Source organism: Megalobrama amblycephala, linkage group LG16, assembly GCF_018812025.1.
Source record: "Megalobrama amblycephala isolate DHTTF-2021 linkage group LG16, ASM1881202v1, whole genome shotgun sequence".
Lineage (NCBI taxonomy): Eukaryota > Metazoa > Chordata > Actinopteri > Cypriniformes > Xenocyprididae > Megalobrama > Megalobrama amblycephala.
The window spans coordinates 12966020-12986970 of NC_063059.1; the positions used below are offsets into that span (position 1 = coordinate 12966020).

At 37.7% G+C, this 20951-nt stretch overlaps 2 protein-coding genes across 2 annotated transcripts; one reads left to right on the forward strand and one right to left on the reverse strand.

The window, feature by feature from the left end:
- Positions 1–1684: 1684 nt before the first annotated feature.
- clip3 (CAP-GLY domain containing linker protein 3) lies at positions 1685–18979 on the forward strand. The gene is given in 14 exon segments (XM_048161566.1): positions 1685–1935; positions 3773–3921; positions 4037–4176; positions 7062–7155; positions 7381–7542; positions 7784–7902; positions 12683–12919; positions 13021–13156; positions 13298–13448; positions 13598–13731; positions 13893–14016; positions 15540–15604; positions 16424–16496; positions 16615–18979. Coding segments are annotated over 13 exon segments (1620 nt in total). The 5' UTR covers positions 1685–1935; positions 3773–3791; the 3' UTR covers positions 16670–18979.
- An 83-nt stretch (positions 18980–19062) lies between these two features.
- Positions 19063–20371, reverse strand: dharma. Its single transcript, XM_048161565.1, has 3 exons — positions 19673–20371; positions 19387–19574; positions 19063–19282 (listed from the first exon to the last, which is right to left on the reverse strand). The coding sequence occupies exons 1-3, from the start codon at positions 19977–19979 to the stop codon at positions 19184–19186; spliced, it is 594 nt and encodes a 197-aa protein (XP_048017522.1). The 5' UTR covers positions 19980–20371; the 3' UTR covers positions 19063–19183.
- Positions 20372–20951: the final 580 nt, after the last annotated feature.

The window sequence follows — 20951 nt, forward strand, 5'->3', positions numbered from 1 at the left end:
GCTCTTCAAAGATTTATAATGGTAGTGAATTGTTGTGTGTTTTGAAGTCCAATATGAATGCATCCATCCATCATAAAAAATCCATAAGGTCCAGGGGGTTAATAAAAAGGCCTTCTGAAACAAAGCGATGGGTTTTTGTAAGAAAAATATCCATATTTAAAATTTTATAAAGTAAAATAACTAGCTTCCGGCAGACGACCATACGCATCACTTTGCGGTGGAAGAGTGAACTCTGACCTGATGCATGTGCAATGATGAACATGGAAGTGCAGAGAATAGAGCAAAACAAAACACCAGTCACGAATTAGAAGTCTAAAATTAGACATTTTAAAAAGAAATGTTGGAGGATTTCAATATAAGAGAAGAGGAGCTTCGGTTTGTTGCACAGTCATATTCGTTTGAACTGCTAGAGGCGTCTAAGCTTACAATACTCCAACATCCTGAGTCATCATCGCATCAGTAGTAACTGATCATTTGGCGCAATTCGACTTGCGCAGTATGCATACGGCCGTCTGGCGGAAGCTAGTTATTTTAGATTATAAAGTTTTAAATAAGGATATTTTTCTTACAAAAACCCATTTCCTTGCTTCAGAAGGCATTTATTAACCCCCTGGAGCCGTATGGATTATATTTATGATGGATGGATGCATTTATTTTTGGCTTCAAAACAGGCCCCCCATTCACTACCATTATAAAGCTTTGGAGAGCAAAGATACTTTTGAATATATCTCCGATTGTGTTCGTCTGAAAGAAGAAGTTATATACACCTATAGGGTCGCTTGAGGTTGAGTAAATCATGGGATCATTTTCAAGTATCCCTTTAAGTCTGTGTTCAAAAGCATTCAACATTTATTTCAGTTTAAGAAATTTTATTTTCATAACATAAAATCTGATTTTATTTTACAAAACCAATGCGCTTATAAATACATGCTTGTGAACGAGTTGGTAACCATTGCAACACCTGTGCAAGTGTTTTTGTTACAACTCTCTTACTTTGACAAAACAGGACTTTATTGTAGATTTACATAGGCTACATCATTAAACCTTCCCACATAACAATATGTTCTAAGAACGTTGCTAACGTTCCTATTAAGTTATGAAAACGTTATTTCTCAATGTTCTTTGAATGTTCAAAACGTCTAGTTTTTTAAATGTTTTAAAAACGTTTTTTCATGGTTATGTGAACGTTGAGGAAACATTTCATTTGATCATTTTGGGAAACATGGGAATATAATTTTTGAATATTCTGTGAATAGGCGATTCTGTATACCAATTAGCCTAAATGTTTCAGGAAACAAAAAAAAAAAACGTTCCATGAACGATGTAGAAGTATTTTTTTTTTTTTTTTTTTTTTTTTTTTTTGCCAACTGTTAATGTTTTGAGGACATTATTAAAGACCAAATAGCCTAACTGTTTGGACCAATATCGTTCTATTAACTTTACAGGAATATTTTGCTCATAACTTTAAAAGAACCTTGTTAGAACATAGTTCCTTGTTTGCTGAATCAACGTGCGTCTTATTTAAAAAAAAAAAAAAAGTAAAATAGCTGACGGTTTGCTGTGCTTGGAGGCGCCAAATACAATTTTCAATTGCTTCCGGGCTTAAGATTACTGACAGAAATTCCCTTTAAATGTGGACCCAGCCATTAAAGTTATTGTATAATTATCCAGATGTAGTCGTTCATTTAAAATGGCAGGTGTCTCTTGATAACTGTAACGCAAAAAGCAGGATTCATCTAGCAAGTTCTTCTGCAATGAGCATCAAGATTGGTTGAGGAGAAGCAGAGAGGAGAGAGGAGAGTGGTCCAGCCGTGAGTCACAACCGTGACGCAGGCAGAGAGAAGGACAAGGCGCAGCATCCTCTCCATCCTCCATAGCACAACAACGACTGACAAAAGAGGGGAAAGAAATCCCGGGTTCGAGGCTTGTTATCAGGTAAGACGGATATTATTTCGTTGTATCAACGAATTTTTGCAAAATATAAATGGCCATGTTTTTCCGCGTGAGAAAAAAAGCCTCCTTGTTTTTCATGTGCTGCGTGACGGAGCGTCCATGTTTTCTTGTTGACACAGGGCAAGACTGACATGCTTTATATGAGAATACATGGACGCAATGCAACTGCTTGTATAAATTTAGTAGCGAGATGCAGTTTTTAGATGATTGTAATTTATTTATCGAAGATTAAATCAATAATATCGAGAGATTGAAGACCGTGTCAATTACACTTGTGCACGATCCATTTCTGAATACGCCCCTTTTTTGGTGGAATTAAATATTCAGCGGTCTGGCAGCTCAGATATCCTTTAAATAATAGTTCTTATTCTTATGTAAGTAAATTAAAGAGTCATATCAATATTTTCTGTAAAATGACAGTAAAACTCAACTGTATACAAATATTTTCATAATTTACAATTGATATATTCCCAACTGTAGTGAAACATTATAATGAGATTGCATTTTATTGCCTGTATTGTCCATTATTAAGTTGACTCTGAAGCTTAACCTTGCAGTCATTTTATATATATATATATATATATATATATATATATATATATATATATATATATATATGATAATAAATTATGGTGTTATTTTGGATATCATTTTCAAAAAGTTTTGAATTCTGATTGAAGTGCCAATTATCATTACAACTAACAAAAATCTGTTACCATGAGGTCTGTTTGTTTAATTGACATATTTGTTGTGCAGAAACACCATCAATGTCTTCCACAGTCTGATGCAATAGAAGGACATTGAAAGCACTACCACAAACAGCTAATGTGTGGGCTTGTATATTCCAGCTGCAATAAAAAACCTTTGGAGGAATACATAATATATTATTAAAAAGCTAGAGAAATGCTGAAGCTCATATTCACTTTGATCATTGCCCTAATGAAATAGTGTTCAGAGCAGATCAGATACTGAGTATCTAGGCATTTTGTGAAATAGGCATTAAGAGGGATCACAATAAAAGCTCAATGAAGTCTGAAAAAATTATCACCGAACATACATCTTTACTCAACTCAATGTAAAATCAATGGAGGGGTGATATCTATCATAAGATTATGATTATTTGGCTTTTAAAGATACCATGTGAATAAGTATTTTGATTTTATAATGACAATGGAAGTTGAATGTTTTTCTCTAAATTAACTTGTACTTGACATGCAGTGTAGTTTTTTAGTGTAATATTCCCCTTGGTCACATAAATTTCAGGCATTTTAAATTTAGATGGTAAAAATGATCAAATACATTAGTTGTATATGATATATATATATAATGTTGATAGCTTCTCACTGTCTAGTGTCTACTTTGCCAATATTCAGTGTAACTTCTGAATTAATTCAATAAATGTAGGTTCAAAGTGGTGATTGTACTGTAGCGTTGGCTAGAATTGTCTGAATAATTTCCTGAATGTTATTTTGATGGCTGACTGAGCAGAATACAGTTACGGCATCTGAGACATCAAAATAAATTGCATTGAGTTATATTGAGCATGGATCTCCAGTAAGATGGCGCAGTGGCTTGTGAGGGCCGAACTCTCGTCTGTTCCAACAGACAGTCCTGGAAGCAGTGAGTCACTCATCTGCTCCACCAGACTCCATGCTGAACTTAGAGCCTCACAGAGAGGAATATCTGTGCAGTAGACTAGAGGATCGTGATCATACATCTCATATCACTTATTCTTACTCTTGTTTTTGAGCAAGGATCATACAAAAAATTATGAGAGTGTGAAAGATGTCTATATAAATGAATATGAATATATGTGCAGGCCCAATAACATAAGCAGAATGACTAAAGAGGAAACTTCTGAGGTGGAAGAGGCCCAGCCGGGCTCTGAGTTCATCAGCCCTGTTCATGAACCCCGCAAGAAACCTATAGTGCATCCATCGGCACAGGCTCCACTGCCCAAGGACTATGGTGGGTTTCTCAACTAACAGTCAGATCATTTTACAAATTTCACAGCAACCACCTTTTTGGCTGTTTTAACTAATCCCTGTATTAATATCCTGCATTTTAATTGCTTCTATTCCAGCGTTTACCTTCTTTGATCCAAATGATCCAGCCTGCATGGAGATTCTGACAGATTCTCGGACCACAATCCCAGAATTGTTTGCCATTATCCGCCAATGGGTTCCACAAGTTCAGCACAAGATTGACATCATAGGCAATGAGGTGAGAGACAGTCTAATAAAACTTTTCTCTTGAATTGCCAGCGGTTTAGACAAGAAACCTGCTAAAAATATGGGCAATTAACAAAACATATTCATGCAATCTTGCTGAAACATAGCATTTGTTTTATACTGAATGAATGAAGACAGTGAACCATAAATAAATGCCATGTATGCAAGTATAGAGACAGGGTGACATAGGCGACATAGGCGGTTGCCTAGTGTGCAAATTAAAAGGGGCGCAGCCACGAGAGGCAGGACCGGATTTGCGCTCTGTATAGTGTCAACAAATTTCTATTTTACAATGTGTTTTTGCAGTGTTCAGCAGTGGAGCCAATCACAGACATATCTGTTGATTTGTTGAATGCAATGGCCAATCAGATGTGTTTGATTTAGTCAGAATCTACTCACTGCTCAAAACGCCTGAGTTTTTGTTCAGCGCTGATTTCTGCACGCTCACGTCTCACGAACTCTCTTATTTTAACAAACGAATTGTTGACACGATGTAAATAAGGAGATTCATTGAGTAGTGTAGACAGGCTCATTGATTATAATGGAACTTTTGAGATTGCGATGAACTGATTCTGAGATGATTGACAGCTTTTTAGTGATTTAATTTTTTTTCCCCATGCATTTAAATCTATAAACATCCTTTTTCTTTACTTTAGATTACAATATGTTTACAATAAAGTTGACTTCAACAAAAAAACTTGGACTAATTTAAACACTAGCATTTACTTGACCAAAAAACTCTTGGTCTTCTTTAAATGAAACCATGACTAGGATTGTAGTCTAAAGCATTCCTGAATTGCAATCAATAAAGTTTTGTCATTTTCCAGTGTTTGCTCAAAAATGGAGATGACATGTAATAGGCTAATCAATTATTTTTTTGTCAATTTGTAGTTTGTTTCATTCTTGAGTGATTATTTTTTTCCAGATTTGTTACAGATTTGTTGTTTATTATCACCATTTATTTACTTCATATTATGTTAATGTTTATCACTAATCATATTATAATAAATTGCAGTCCATATGAAAGATAGGCATTTGCATTATTTTGCCATTAATCTAAAATCTCACCTAGGGCACCTAGAGCCTGGGCTGGCCCTATATAGAGAGGTGTATTGAGTTTCTATTCAGCTGCAGGTTTTTCTTGTTTTGAGGATAGAGTCTGGTTTCTAATCCATGTGTTGTGTCCAAACTTGTTGAAAACTTTTGTCCTCTTTACTTTTTTTGAGAGTTGTTTCATGCATGTCTGAGAAAATGTTTCTCAGCTTTCTTTTTAATAATTTTTTAATAATTTACAGGCTTGAGTACTGAGTACAGACATTTGGAATGATGTGTTATTTTGCCATGCCTTAAGTTTTATATTAACTTTTTATATTAACTTTTGACAAAACAATTTGGTTGCAGTACTGGTAAATAAATGTCAGTGGACTACCCACTACTGAAAATCTTTCTAGGTTGAGTTTTCATTTTACACGTTGTACTAAGAAAGGGACATAATGTTCACTTACACTTTACATTTAGTTAGTTCATGCATTCTTTGGAAATCGAATCGATGACCTTTGTGTTTCTTGCGCCATGTGCTATTGTTTGAGGCACAGGACATTTTGGTACTGTCAGTGATTTATATCACTTCCTAGATATAGCACAGGCACACACAAACTTTAGTGCTTTAACAAAATTTAGGCTAAGATAATTTAGATAAACATGTATATGTAGTGGAGAAGGAGGCACCTTGCTGTAGAATGGTGTCCCTAGAGATAGTAGAGCTGCAGAGATTGATGGCAGTGGTTATAAGCTTCCTACATTTGACTGATCTCTCCATTGAGTTCTGCCCTAAATCAGCTCTACCTGTCAGATCTTGCTGAAGAAGAACTCTCACTGCCCACTAGTATGTGGCCTTGTGAGTCTTACTTGTGATGATGAGTAATCAAAGTAGGAGGTTTCATAAGTTCATAAGGTTATAAGGTTTCACAACCCTTGTGACAAGAGCAGCTTAAGCCAGCCAAAGGTCCAAAGCTTGTTTATGCTAGCCTTACTGATCTCAGAGGAAAACTATCGAACCAGACCAACCTGTCTTGTCTGAGGGACAGGAAAGAATCAACTTCAGCAAAAAAACAACTTAGGCTTGTTGACACTGAAAATGCTAAGCTGCAAACGATTATAGGATATCTCGAACGGTGTTGCCATGGCGAGCGGTTAAAGTAATGACAAAAAGGGAAACAGGAAGAGTCTCATATCTTGACATAATCCTTTTACATTCACCCAAAATGCATATTACCTGTCGTGCACAGTCTCCCTAAAGCCTCCAGGGTGGCGGTGCAGCCGGGGCTTGGGCCCGTCATCGCTGCTTGCAGCTATATTTTTAAGTTGTATTTTTCAGCAGGGAAATCTCAGATAAAGGATTAAAAATGTGAAGATTTTTAAAAACAGAATTTAGGATATAAAATTTGTGATTTCATATTTTTGATTTTTATGAAAATCTGTTATCTTTTGGTATGCAAATGAACGTGTTCATTTTCAATTATGTTGCACTCTCATTAGTGAATAAAACTTCACTTCAACAACGAAGTTTTCCACAAAATGGCTGCTATACATTAAGAAAATGTGACATTGAGGATGACTCAGCAAAAAGGCTTCTTTTATCACTTGCAACCAATATTAATTGGCTTAACTTTTCATCATTAGAGTGCATCTCACTAATATGGCTCTCGTCCAGCTTTGAAAGTGGCCATTTGCTTTTGAAAAACTTCATCTACTCAAGACCAGAATTGCAGACTGTGCGAGTCTGCATTTGTTATTAATTGGATTCCAGATGCATGGAAGTCCATCATATGTTGATCATTTCTTGATGTTGTTTCACATTGTCACTATCACTTTCAGATTTTAAAGCGAGGTTGCCATGTCAATGACCGTGATGGGCTGACGGATATGACTCTTCTCCACTACTGCTGCAAAGCTGGGGCTCACGGAGTAGGTAAGTGACATTTGAGTTGGTGACGGTTGGAGGTCTTTGCCCTGACTTGCCTTATAATCCTTTGTTATTCTTTGTTATTTAGATAATTAAAGTTTAACGACTTCTAGTTCTAATCCTTTAAAAGCTCAAACCTTGCTATGCATTTCACACTTGTCAACATTATAAAAGCAAATCTAGCCTGCAGCATGTGTCCGTTCTTATAGTAACAATGTGTTTTCCTCTCAGGTGATCCTGAGGCAGCGCTGCGGCTGTCCAATCAGCTGATAGCTCTGGGAGCTGATGTGAGTCTGCGCAGTCGCTGGACCAACATGAACGCCCTCCATTATGCAGCTTACTTCGATGTGCCAGAACTGATTCGCGTTTTGCTCAAAGCCTGCAAGCCTAAAGGTGACTTCCAAAAGCATAATGAGTTTTTGTATTCATGACGGCATCTGAACTTTTCAAGTAGACAGGTGCTTTTGAAACAATCTAGCCACATTCTCACACACAAACTGAGGTAGAAAATGCTAAATAGTTAGTCATTTAGAAAATGTAAAATGCAAATGATGAAGTGGCTAATGAGTATTTGGCATCTCATCACATTTTCCACTAAAAGCATGGTGTCTGTTTCTTTTCTCTCTACACACAGTGCTCAACTCAACCTGCAGTGACTTTTATCATGGCACAGCCCTGCACATCGCCGCCTCCAACCTCTGCCTGGGTGCTGTCAAATGTCTGCTCGAGCATGGAGCCAACCCTACTGTCAGAGTGAGCATGATGATTTAAACTTCGCTTGAGCTAATCAGTCTAATTGGCTTTGCTATAATTCCACTCAGCTCATTTTGAATCAATGTTTCAGACCACAGTCATTGCTCTGTATTTCAGAATACATTAGTAGCCAAATAATGTTAGAATGGGCACCAAATATATGGATATTCACAAATATACACTGGTTACCGTGATTTTGCCATGTAAGACATGTTCCTGGATCAACATATTTTGTTGATCCTGGAACAACATTCCAGTCAGAAAATTTAGTCTTAACCCTATTCCTACCCCTAAACCTAATTCTACCCATAACTTATCCCTAAAATCAGAGGGGAAAGATAGGTGAATAACATTGATGTAGAAGCACCTAACTCTGGTTGCAAGACTAAACTGATCAGAAACGGTAAACTTGTCCCTCAAATCTGATTGGTTGACTGGAATGTTGTTCCAGGATCAACAAAGATGTTGATCCAGGAACATGTCTTACTTGGCAAAATCATGTATTCAAAAGTTTGGGGTTGGTACGATTGTTTGACCTTTTTGAAAGAAGTCGCACCAAAGGCTGCATTTATTTGATGAAAAATGCAGTAAAAACAGTAATATTGTGAAATATTATTGCAGTTTAAAATAACTGTTGTAAAATGTCATTTATTCCTGTGATGGCAAAGTTTAATTTTTAGCACCCATTACTCCAGTGTCACATCCTCTTCTCTAGCTTGCTTCCTAATCTACCTAATCATTGTCTACAGGGCCAGCTCGTGCCTATAGGCGAACTAGGCAGCTGCCTAGGGTGGCAAGAAAGAGAGGGATTTCGTTTTTAATTTAATTAATGTATTTTTTTTTTTTGGACATTCGTTTGGAATTATTTCACTTATATCAAAAAGTTATTACCCGATTAGTTATTCTAAATATAAATTCTTTCCTTCATTCTACCAAGTAGCTACCAATACCCGCCCTCCCCAACCAAGAGCGGCATATGGGTCTATCTGTTGATTTCGCAATGGACAGTCAGAGGTGTTTAAGTTAGCACTGAACAAAAACTTTCTGTTCTGCACGCTCACAAATCCTCTCATAATAACAAACAAAGTGTAGACATTATGTAAATAAGAGAAACATTATGCTGACAGATTCATTTATTATAACAGAACTTTGTGAGATCGTGATGAAGTAGCTTAATATGACAGCTTTTTAGTGATTATAGAGGGAGCTCTCTTTGTGCGCTTTCTGACATGCCAAATCCCTTAACAGTATGATTATTTTTCTGTTAAAATTAACACTGCTTTTTGAACGTAGACGCTTTAATAACAAATGATTTATCAGGAGGAGTGTTTATGCTGGGATATGTAGATTGTGCAACGACACGTAAATTTACACTATTAAAAGGAAATGTATGTGTTTTTAAAGGGGAACTTCTCTGCCTTCCCTTGGAGTTCACCCTCCGTCTATGTGTGTGAGAGAAAGCAGAGGAGAGGTCATGTAGCTCACCTTTTTGTGTGTGTAATACAAACCCGATTCCAAAAAAGTTGGGACACTGTACAAATCGTGAATAAAAACAGAATGCAATGATGTGGACGTTTCAAATTTCAATATTTTATTCAGAATACAACATAGATGACATATCAAATGTTTAAACTGAGAAAATGTATCATTTTAAGGGAAAAATAAGTTGATTTTAAATTTCATGGCATCAACACATCTCAAAAAAGTTGGGACAAGGCCATGTTTACCAATGTGTGGCATCCCCTCTTCTTTTTATAACAATCTGCAAATGTCTGGGGACTGAGGAGACAAGTTGCTCAAGTTTAGGAATAGGAATGTTGTCCTATTCTTGTCTAATACAGGCTTCTAGTTGCTCAACTGTCTTAGGTCTTCTTTGTCGCATCTTCCTCTTTATGATGCGCCAGAGGTTTTCTATGGGTGAAAGATCTGGACTGCAGGCTGGCTATTTCAGTACCCGGATCCTTCTTGACAGCCATGATGTTGTAATTGATGCCGTATGTGGTCTGGCATTGTCATGTTGGAAAATGCAAGGTCTTCCCTGAAAGAGACGACGTCTGGATGGGAGCATATGTTGTTCTAGAACTTGGATATACCTTTCAGCACTGATGGTGCCTTTCCAGATGTGTAAGCTGCCCATGCCACACGCACTCATGCAACCCCATACCATCAGAGATGCAGGCTTCTGGACTGAGCGCTGATAACAACTTGGGTTGTCCTTGTCCTCTTTAGTCCGGATGACATGGCATCCCAGTTTTCCAAAAAGAACTTCAAATTTTGATTTGTCTGACCACAGAACAGTTTTCCACTTTGCCACAGTCCATTTTAAATGAGCCTTGGCCCAGAGAAAACGTCTGCGCTTCTGGATCATGTTTAGATATGGCTTCTTTTTTGACCTATAGAGTTTTAGCCGGCACCGGCGAATGGCACAGTGGATTGTGTTCACCGACAATGTTTTCTGGAAGTATTCCTGAGCCCATGTTGTGATTTCCATTACAGTAGCATTCCTGTATGTGATGCAGTGCCGTCTAAGGGCCCGAAGATCACGGGCATCCAGTATGGTTTTCCGGCCTTGACCCTTACGCACAGAGACTGTTCCAGATTCTCTGAATCTTTGGATGTCATATTATGCACTGTAGATGATGATAACTTCAAACTCTTTGCAATTTTTCTCTGAGAAACTCCTTTCTGATATTGCTCCACTATTTTTCGCCGCAGCATTGGGGGAATTGGTGATCCTCTGCCCATCTTGACTTCTGAGAGACACTGCCACTCTGAGAGGCTCTTTTTATACCCAATCATGTTGCCAATTGACCTAATAAGTTGCAAATTGGTCCTCCAACCGGTCCTCTTCCTTATATGTACATTTAACTTTTCCGGCCTCTGATTGCTACCTGTCCCAACTTTTTCGGAATGTGTAGCTCTCATGAAATCCAAAATGAGCCAATATTTGGCATGACATTTCAAAATGTCTCACTTTCAACATTTGATATGTTATCTATATTCTATTGTGAATAAAATATAAGTTTATGAGATTTGTAAATTATTGCATTCCTTTTTTATTCACAATTTGTACAGTGTCCCAACTTTTTTGGAATCGGGTTTGTATTTATATGCGGCATATATTTTTAACCTCTATTTAAAACAAAGAGATGTGCATGCAAGTAACTGGATGAGAACCGCTTGCACACTGTTGCTTCGCCATTTTGTGTGTCTCATTGAAAATGAACTAGAGACTTGTGCTTTGCGGGTCCCGTGTAAAACTGTCTTTATGTTGAAGTAAGATACTGCCGGCCAAATTTATCAGTGGCCCACCAGGAATTTTCCTGAACCTTACAGGAAATATTCTTACTAGCTATATAATATAATACGGCGTTTGCATTTGCACTTAAGGGCAGTTTTTTTACATTGCAGAATAAAGGGAAAAAAGAAATCCGAAAACTTGCTTCTACATGCTTTTATTTTAGTGTAAGTTTATTAATGAATCAATAAACAAAACCTCCAGTCTTTCACATGCATCTCAAAGATCAAGTTTAATTGTGAATGTGAAGTAGGGGCGGCATGATGGTGTTTTGCCTAGAGCGGCAGTTGAGTTTCTGCTGGCCCTGATTGTATATTATGAATATTGTTGGCTACTTGATGAATTGCTTTGTTCCTCTCTTGTAAGTCACTTTGGATAAAAGTGTCTGATGTAAAATGAAAACTGTTTTGCTGCTTAAAGTCGCCAAAATCGTTTTTTGGCTTTTAGTATGAATATGTTAGCCTTACTAGCTAGTGTGCTCCAAAACAATGACAAAATTCGTATTTAAAAGATATAAGCATTCAAAACTTACAGTCTCTCACTTCTGCCAATATGGATTAACGATTTTGATAACATCACACTGCACTTCAGCTTCTCATCAGATTTTCTGTCCAATCAAATGCTCTCTAGAATCTAAAGCAGGGGTCTCCAAACTCGGTCCTGGAGGGCCACTGTCCTGCAGAGTTTAGCTCCAGTTTGCCTCAACACACCTGCCTGGAAGTTTCTAGTATGCTTAATTAGACCTTGATTAGCTGGTTCAGGTGTGTTTAATTGGGGTTGGAGCTAAACTCTGCAGGACAGTGGCCCTCCAGGACATTACATTATAAATAGATGATGAAGCTGTGGCTAAAATCGGTCACTTGTTCACACATTTACAATTTTCTACATGGTGAATGGCACATAGTGCACTATATGGGGATAGGGAACGATTAAGACAGTGTTAATATGCTTTCCATTGAGGGGAATGAAGTCTGGTTTCACGTTAGTGTCACACGAACTGCCGCAGTGCGCACAAAGTCTGCTCCGGTCCAGAGACTGCGTGAGTCAGCGCAGACCACAAAACGTATCAGACCCATTTCAATTCTGCACAGAATGCTGTATTTTAAAGCGATATGGAGGAGATTAGAAGGAAACTGAGGTTTTGCCGAGCTCAACGGCTCTGGCCGAGCTGTGATATAAGTGAAACGCTATTGGCTATTTTTAAAAAGGGGAGGAGCTGTACGATATGTCCCGCCCTGTCTTCCTGTTTCAGTGGAAATTACATCAACACATTGAATAATGCTGCACGTTCCAAGGCATTGGGCCTTTATTATTTTTGGGAATTCAGTGATACAATTTTTTTAGGATTCTTTGATGAATAGAAAGTTACACAGAACAGCATTTATCTGAAATAAAAATCTTTCTTCTTCAGTAATCTTAAAATGATAAATGTTGGCCTGGTTAGACTATCACTAACAAATATAAACTCTCTGCATGTTACAGAATGATAAGGGTCAAGAGCCTGCTGAGGTTGTCCCTGACCCCATGGACATGAGTCTGGATAAGGCTGAAGCCGCCATGGTGGCTAAAGAGCTAAAACAGTTGCTGCTGGACGCCGTGCCTCTCAGCTGTAACCTACCCCGTGCCACCCTGCCCAACTATGACAACATCCCCGGCAACCTCATGCTCTCCTCTCTGGGCCTCAAACTAGGGGACCGTGTGGTGCTGGATGACACGAAGGTGAGTATAAGAGATTCAGTGTATTAAATATTTTAGAGAATGGATGCAGTGTAAAAAGTCTGAAGTTAGGCAATATAAAACGTAATGCCTCTCTCCTGCAGACTGGCACCCTCCGTTTCTGTGGCACCACTGAGTTTGCTAGCGGGCAGTGGGTTGGTATTGAGCTGGACGAGGCAGAGGGCAAGAATGACGGGAGTGTGGGTGGGATCCGCTATTTTATCTGCTCCCCAAAACAAGGTGTGTTCTCTTCATTTCTGTATTATTGAAGCCATTTGTAATGACAACAGCAAGCTTAAATTGTTGATTCAGACTGAAGTATTCGGATGAAATAAACTGATTTCTAGAGTTTTATATTTGGCATACATGTCTATTTTTCAGGCATCTTCGCTCCTGTGTCAAAAATCAGCAAAGTTCTTGAGCAGACCCCCTCTTCGGTCACCTCCACCCCAAAAACCCCTCGCATGGATTTGTCTCGCGTCACCGGCAAGATCAAGAAAGAGAAAAAAGAGAAAGATCGTGTGAAGAGTGAGTGATAATTCATCTATTTGATATATGTGTGATATGATTCTGTGTTGTCTTATGTTCATCTTCTGTCAAATTGTTATCAAATCATTGTTTGGACTTCTTTATCTGAAATTTTGTCATCTGAGTTCCACATTTGTTTTGCTTCTCCACCAGCTCCAAGAAAGAAGTCTCTGTCCGGGGTCAGTTTGGATCCTGATGGAGTCAATGTTGAGTTGGGGATCAGGTGCTGGTGGCAGGCCAAAAACAAGGGATTGTCCGCTTTTTTGGAAAGACAGACTTTGCCCCTGGTATGTCTACGTGAAGGTCAAAGATAATGGTATAATATAATGATTTGAGAAGTCTGACATGATGATTTGTGATTCCTAATATCTAATATGAAATGACTTATAGAAGTACAATATTGTCCCATGAGTATTTAGTATTTTGTGTTGTGCATTCTTGTGATCAGGATATTGGTTTGGTGTGGAGTTGGAGCAGCCCACTGGAAAGCATGATGGCAGTGTATTCGGAGTGCGTTACTTCCACTGTTTGCCCAAATATGGGGTTTTTGCACCACCTTCCCGTGTTCAGAGGTACAATCTTCAACTTACTTACAGTTACTCGACTATGTTCTGCTGTTTTGGTTAAAGAATATGAACAGACCATTGCCTTCCACTTGGCTTTTATTCCTGGATAGCAAAAGCATTTGCAGGAAGGTTTCACTATTTATGAAAGGATAATGATAAGGTACCTGAAAAATGTCAGGGGTGGGGCTTAAGTAAAATACCATCTTTGCTATTAAAGGTGCTAAAGAGGATCTTTTCATCGACTGAGAAACCAAAGACTGTTAGTGAGTTTTTTAAATGAGCGCATGCGTAAGAACAGCCCCCCTCCTTCACAGCTCATTTCGAGGGAACGCCTCCCAAAACTCGTGCACGAGTATTGGAACACGAGTGTTTACCACCGGCATTCGCTGTGTCGTGTTAGTGGATTCATTATGTCGGACTCACCGCAGGTAACTCATAATCTGCAGTTGTTACTCCTGTCTCCTGACAAAAACATTGCATGCGGCGCCTGTGGAGTGTGGAAAGTTACTGGAGCGCGCAGCCGCGCTCGTCTCTCACAAGGAACGTCATGGCAGTGATTGACAAGCCAGAGGGCCAATCGCGTAAACGATTGGCTGATGTTTTTAAGGCCCTACCTCGTGCACAGATGATGTATATTAATATTATTCCTTTCAGTGCACCTAATGAATAGTCTTTTATCAGTTAGTAAAGACAGTTTCAAGTAATATTGCAAAAATGTATAAAACAAAACATCCTCTTTAGCACCTTTAAAGGTGCGTTCACGCGGCCTCGTAATTCCTGTAGTTACGAGATTCTAACTTGTAAAAAGCGTTCACGTCCTCGTAGAGATCGTAATTACAGCTTGTAAGCTGGGAGTTTTCTGAAAGCTCCCACATGTACCACGTGGCCGCTGTACCACCTGACCGCTGTAGATTCATTTAGGCGTTGATAGTGGTGCCATGGAAACGCTTAATTCCCAGTCAAAGGACGTGAACAGCTCCGAATATAACGTCACGTGTTGTCATTTCAAGATACCAGTAAATACGAGGTGACGTGAACGCAGCTTAAGTCTTTGTGAAACCATCTGGTGTAATATAAGAAAATTCCAAAGCTGAAAAACAGGGACACTTATGCCTGGTTTCACAGACCGGCCTTGGATTAAGCCAGGATTAGACCTTAGTTCAATTATATTTAAGTAGCTTTTATCAACGTATCTAGAAAAAAAACATTATTGGTGTGCATCTTGAGACAAAAAAATGACAGTAACAGTTGAAACAGCTAAAACATGCATTTTAGTCTGGGACTAGCTTAAGCCTTGGGGTTTAGTTTAGTTAAATAGTTAAACTGGGGTTTAGTTAAATGTAAATTTAAATATTCATATGTTTGTCAGATGCTGTGTAGGCTTTCATAAGCGCATGGAAAACAGATCCAAAACACAATGAAACCAAACAGACTTAGAAATACATGTTGAAGTCGCTTCGATTAAGTCTTCAAAAATTATCAACAGTATGTTTTAACTTTTTAATTGTATTTTTTTTTTAATTTTGCAGAATTGCAGGGCCCAAAGATCCCCAGGGGGATGGGACACTAGTGAAGAAAGTCCACCAGGTGACTAGTAAGTACAAAGATAAGAAGCATGTTTATCAATTTGGAAAATATTTTCATTTACGGAAAAATATGTATTGTTCTTTCCCTGTTTTCACAATCGGAGTGTCATGTCTAGTTTTGGTTTTGTTTCATGTTCATGTTTCAGGTCTTTTACTTTGAAGTTTTCTCATGGTCATGTTTCCTGTTTGTCATGTGTTTCCCTTGCTCCTCATGTGATCCTGTCATATGCGTCCCTTGTTTAAGTGTCTTGTTCTGATTGGTTCTCTTGTCTGTTTGTCTTGTTCTCATTGGTTCATTGATTGTGTGTGTGTGTGTGTGTGTGTGTGTGTGTGTATATATATATATATATAGCCCCCATGTTTCATGGTTCCTTTGTCTAGTATTGATCCCTGTAACCGCTGTTGAAGAGTCTCGTGCATCTAGTCTTGTCACGTCAAGTCAAGGTTATGTTTATTGTCAAGTCTAGTTTAAGTTATCATCTTGTTTTGGATAATCTATAACTAAGCTGGAATTGGGTTCACTTCGGCTCACTTACAGTGGCCTCCATGACACAGAGTGTGTATTCATGTGAATAAACAAAACAAGCTCACATTTAGTGCTCTGTTTTGCTTGTATCTTGTCAGTTAGACATAATAGCGATAAGAAGTTTTTCTCTTCTAGTTCAGCTACATGATTGTTTGTAGTAAGGAGCAGAAATATACTTATTATGCAATATCCATCATACAATATGTATATGAATGGACAGCAGTCCCACATGACTCAGTCCCACATGACTCATAAGTCTCAGGTACATGTTTGTGATGTTTCATCCTCCTCTTCTCTACAGTGTCCCAGCCGAAGCGGAATTTTAATGCGGTGCGATCTCCGAAAGACATAACATCTGAAAGTTCCATATCCAGGTATGCTTGTGTCCCACGATTAACATATCCGTTTGGCTGCAGCTGTGAGTCTATAATGGATCCTGTGTTGCAAAATTAAGCAGCATTTTACTTTTATGATTTGTTTCTGTTGTAGCAGGTTGCTGTTCTGTTGCTGGTTTCCCTGGATGCTCCGTGCAGAGATGCAGTCCTAAATCCACTGCTTACATCTTTAATTCTATCTTCCCCCTCTTTCTGTGTTCCTCCTCAAGATAAAATCTCACCTACTCTGTGTACTTCCATTATTCATATGTGCTTCTCTCTGCGAAATAACCAGACCGCTGTCCCACCCCTTTGACAGCAATTCAATAGCAAAAAAATAGTGCCTTGTCAAGTAACTAACGTCCTGCATTCCGATGATTGACTTATAGACGAACAATCTTTTATGAAATCAAAATAAGGGAAAATCATCTCCACTAAAAGCCATTCATATCTCTCTATCTGCTCGGGTTTTTTGCTAAACCATTGTTGGTAGATTATTGGCAGTATTCAGGCTTGATAATACAGTCATAATACACAAAAGTAGGCTTGTACGTTTGTTTTAATTTGTAAAGGTGCTTTTTTGTTTTGTTTGGAAACATGCTGCTGTATTATGCACCTTTACTGTCTTACTTTTCAGTATTTTATAATGTATAAACTTTGGTTTCTAAGTTTCATATGCCTTTAAATGAACTAGTAGGCAACACATTATTAGCGAACATCTTAAAAACATCCAATAACCACAATTTGAAAATATTCATGCTGCCAATTGTGAAAAAGAACAGGGTTTTGTCATCTGAGCCCTATGCTTTCTTCATCTACAGTGAAACTGTAAGTGTGTAGATTAAAATATAGAATATGTTGCATGAAATAAGCAGGCATGGGCACGTTTTCAGGTCATAAACTGCTCTGAAATGAGATGAGAGGCCTGCTTTAGATATTATAAGTTAATAACTTTTCATTCAATTAAAATCTACCACAAAACCAAAGCGCAAAGCTTCATGATATAGCAAAAGCTAAATGACTGGATCTTTTATGCCAAAATAATGTACTGTTAAGAACCAGACATCTAAAAACTCTTAAGAGGAGGCATGTTCGTTCTTGACCTTTCATAAAAAAACAAGGTGAAAATTAAAGGATTATACTATTTTGTAAACCCAAATAACCATACAAATTCAATCACAATCATGTTTCTCTCACCCAAAAATATTTAAATAATAATTAAATGCATTTGCATCATCTAGTATAGCTTAAAGTGAAGTACAATTTATTTTTTAACAAAAAATTTAAAATGAATCTTCATCTATCATCTACAAGAGCTGCTAGGCCAGACTACCTATCCCTTCTCACTCTCCCTCCATCAGTTTTGTAAATGCTGTTCTTTAAAATCCTGATCGTGAAAACAGTATGTGCTTATGATATTGTAATCAAGTGTGTGGGTAATAACAGCAATATTTACTCTGTGTCAACATGCTATATGAATATGGATAGAAATCTGTCTACTTTATTACCACCTATGGAAGTACAGCATGAGTAAAAGTGTCTGTCCATAATAGATGACCTGGGATCAACCAACAGTATAGGTGAAATCACTACAGAGCGGGCAGATTTAGTTAAGGAGAGAATAAAAAAACGATGGCTTGACTTGTGCACTCTCCTTCTTGTGAACACTTGGTCAACTGCACTGATTTACAAAAAAGAGCAACTTGCAAAATTGAAAATGTACTGCTTGAGCAGGTCTGGACAGCTTTTGATTTCTTCAGCCGCCATGCCATTATTTCATTGAAGAATTCTTGAATTTGTGCGGTAGGTTTAGCATATGACACTGTAGTGAGTAGAATAGTGCATCTTCTGATAGAGTGCAAAGGTCAGCTCACAAAAAAAAAATCCTGAAATTGTGCATTATCATTTTGTGACTTATAGAGTACAGTATATTGCTTTATGGTGACTTAAAGTTGTACGAACGCATCAATATATCACTGTTATTTACCTGGATTTCAGGACAAGTCACATTCAGTTTTTGATGCCAAAAGGAGAGTAAAAGTATGACTGTAAATTGAAATTTCATAAGTAACTCGCAGACTGGCTCACCCTCCACGCTTTCAAGAGTTTCAGTGTGACATCTAGCATCGTCAGCAAAGCTTTCTGTCATTTTATATCCAGTCGTGTAATTGGTATAGTTCATTTGTAAACATTTATTCGTCTGAGAAAATATATATTTTAATAATTTCACAAGGTACTTTTTTAACGTCCCGTGCTTTGTTTTCATGTTAACTATACTCTGTAAATCGGATTAATGTGGATCTTATTCATGAGTTCAGTTTTGGATTTGATGGACAACATAACTGTACTGCATGCTGTGTATACATTTGCAGGTTTCTTTTTCCTACAGTATATCAGCATGAAAAAAGCCTATTAATTACTTAAAGTGGAACTCTATCCTGACTATGGATATATGACTAATAAACATTAGTGTTTTATACTTAGTTTGACTGTGTTGTTTTGGTTGATCTATCTATCTATCCATCCATCCATCCAAATAGACCCAAGCAAAACTCAAGTTTAGCCTTTCACTGAGAAAATGTTTATTTGTGTAAAAAATGTACATTTTTAACTGTAAACATAAGTGTACTTTTGAAGAACATCATTAAAAAGTCATTGAGCCTGTGTTGACATGTTTCAATCATAAATTAATCTGATTCCTGATGATCATCGTGAGCGCGCCTCGCGTTTTTGTCAGGGCAGGTTGTCTGTCTCTTTCTGCGTGCTCGTCGATTCTTGAACCACACCTAAAAATAAATAAAAATAAACGAATTTTAGTTATTTTATATTCAGATAGTGACGTTAGGACAAAATAATGATATATTGTTTGAGCTAAAGAGCGTGGTCTTACCCGCACAGTCTCCTCGCTGAGGCCGGTGTTCTTGGCCAACTCCGCCCGGGTTTCAGCGGTCGGGTAGTCCGTGATGGCGAAGAGCCGCTCGAGCTGCTCCGTCTGGTTGTCGGTGAACACCGTTCGGATTCGACTGCGCTGTCTCTGACCTACAGTTTGGTGGAAGTGATTCTCAGCTGTTTCACATCCTAAAGGCAATTAAAAAAAACAAATTAATTAAAAACAATATCAAAATAAATTACACTCAAATAAAGTTTAAAAAACAAACAAACGAAAAAAGTCATACCTGATACGGCAAAAGGCCACTGCTGACCTGCATAGTAATTTGAATGAAAAGGTGGTTGATAATATGAGACTGGAACACAGCAGCTGTACATTCCTGCCCATGATGAAGATGGAAAGTTCACCATCAGTGCTGCATGCTCACAATGACCTCTACATCCATCCTGGTAGAGCAGGTCCAGTTTGGTCAAGTGCCCTTGGAAATCCTGAGAAGATGCTGGATGATCCACTCCAGGTGATTCTGCTGTTTGTTTGCTGGCGTCTCCCAAGATGTAATCAATAGAGAAGTCTGAAAATTTCTGAGTTGCCATGTTCAAGTAGGGGCCTAGAGAAGCTGGTGCTGACTTCACTCTCTCTCCTCTTGCTCTGTCTTAATAATGACACGCAGCCAGAGAGTTGTATTTGTACCCCCTGTATCTTTTTAACTGAGGTATTAATGTATTTAATATAGGTCCATTAACACCTCTTTGTAAAGCTGGAAGTCAAAGGAAATTACCTTTTGAAGATCCACTTTGAAGATCCTTAAACCCTTTTAAGCTGACACTTGAAATACACCTGTAATGTTAACTGATCACACTTCGATACTGATTTTTATACAGTTTAGCCTACTAACTTTAATGCAATAGTTTAATTATTGTTTAATATAGGCTAAAATACTATGATAAAAACGTTTCATATAAGACCTGTTATAGTGTCTCCATAATATTTCTATGCATTAAAAAACGTTTTACTGAAAGGTTATTTTACTTATTTAAAAAAAAAAAAAAAACACATAAGGAAACAGATAAACTTTTTATATAAAATTAGAATTTCATTTATGGATGCTACATTAATCATGTTATAGTTTTTACTCAGTAAAGTTTATGATGAATTAAGTTTATAATAAAGAAAAACTTGACACTCTTGTTCAAAGAGTCACGCGCGCTTTGAAACTGTGACGTATTAGGCCTACGTGTTCTCTGAAGTTAAAACAGATGAAAGTGATTTTAATGTGCCTTTTCAAAGAGGTCAAGAATGTTTTGCTCAGTTTGTGTTTTAATTACTTATGCTATCTTAATGAATAATATCAATGGGTATTATTTCTCTGTAAGGAATTACACTATTTTTTTCTGTAAGTTAATCACAAAACCCTCAGTATCATAGAAACCTAAACATATCTAATAGGTGAATAAATGTCGCCATCTTGTGGCTTTATGTAGAACCTTTGATTAAAGCTAATAAAAAATGAAATGGTTTTGAACAGCCTTATAGATTTAGGCCCAATTCAATGATTAAAAATAATA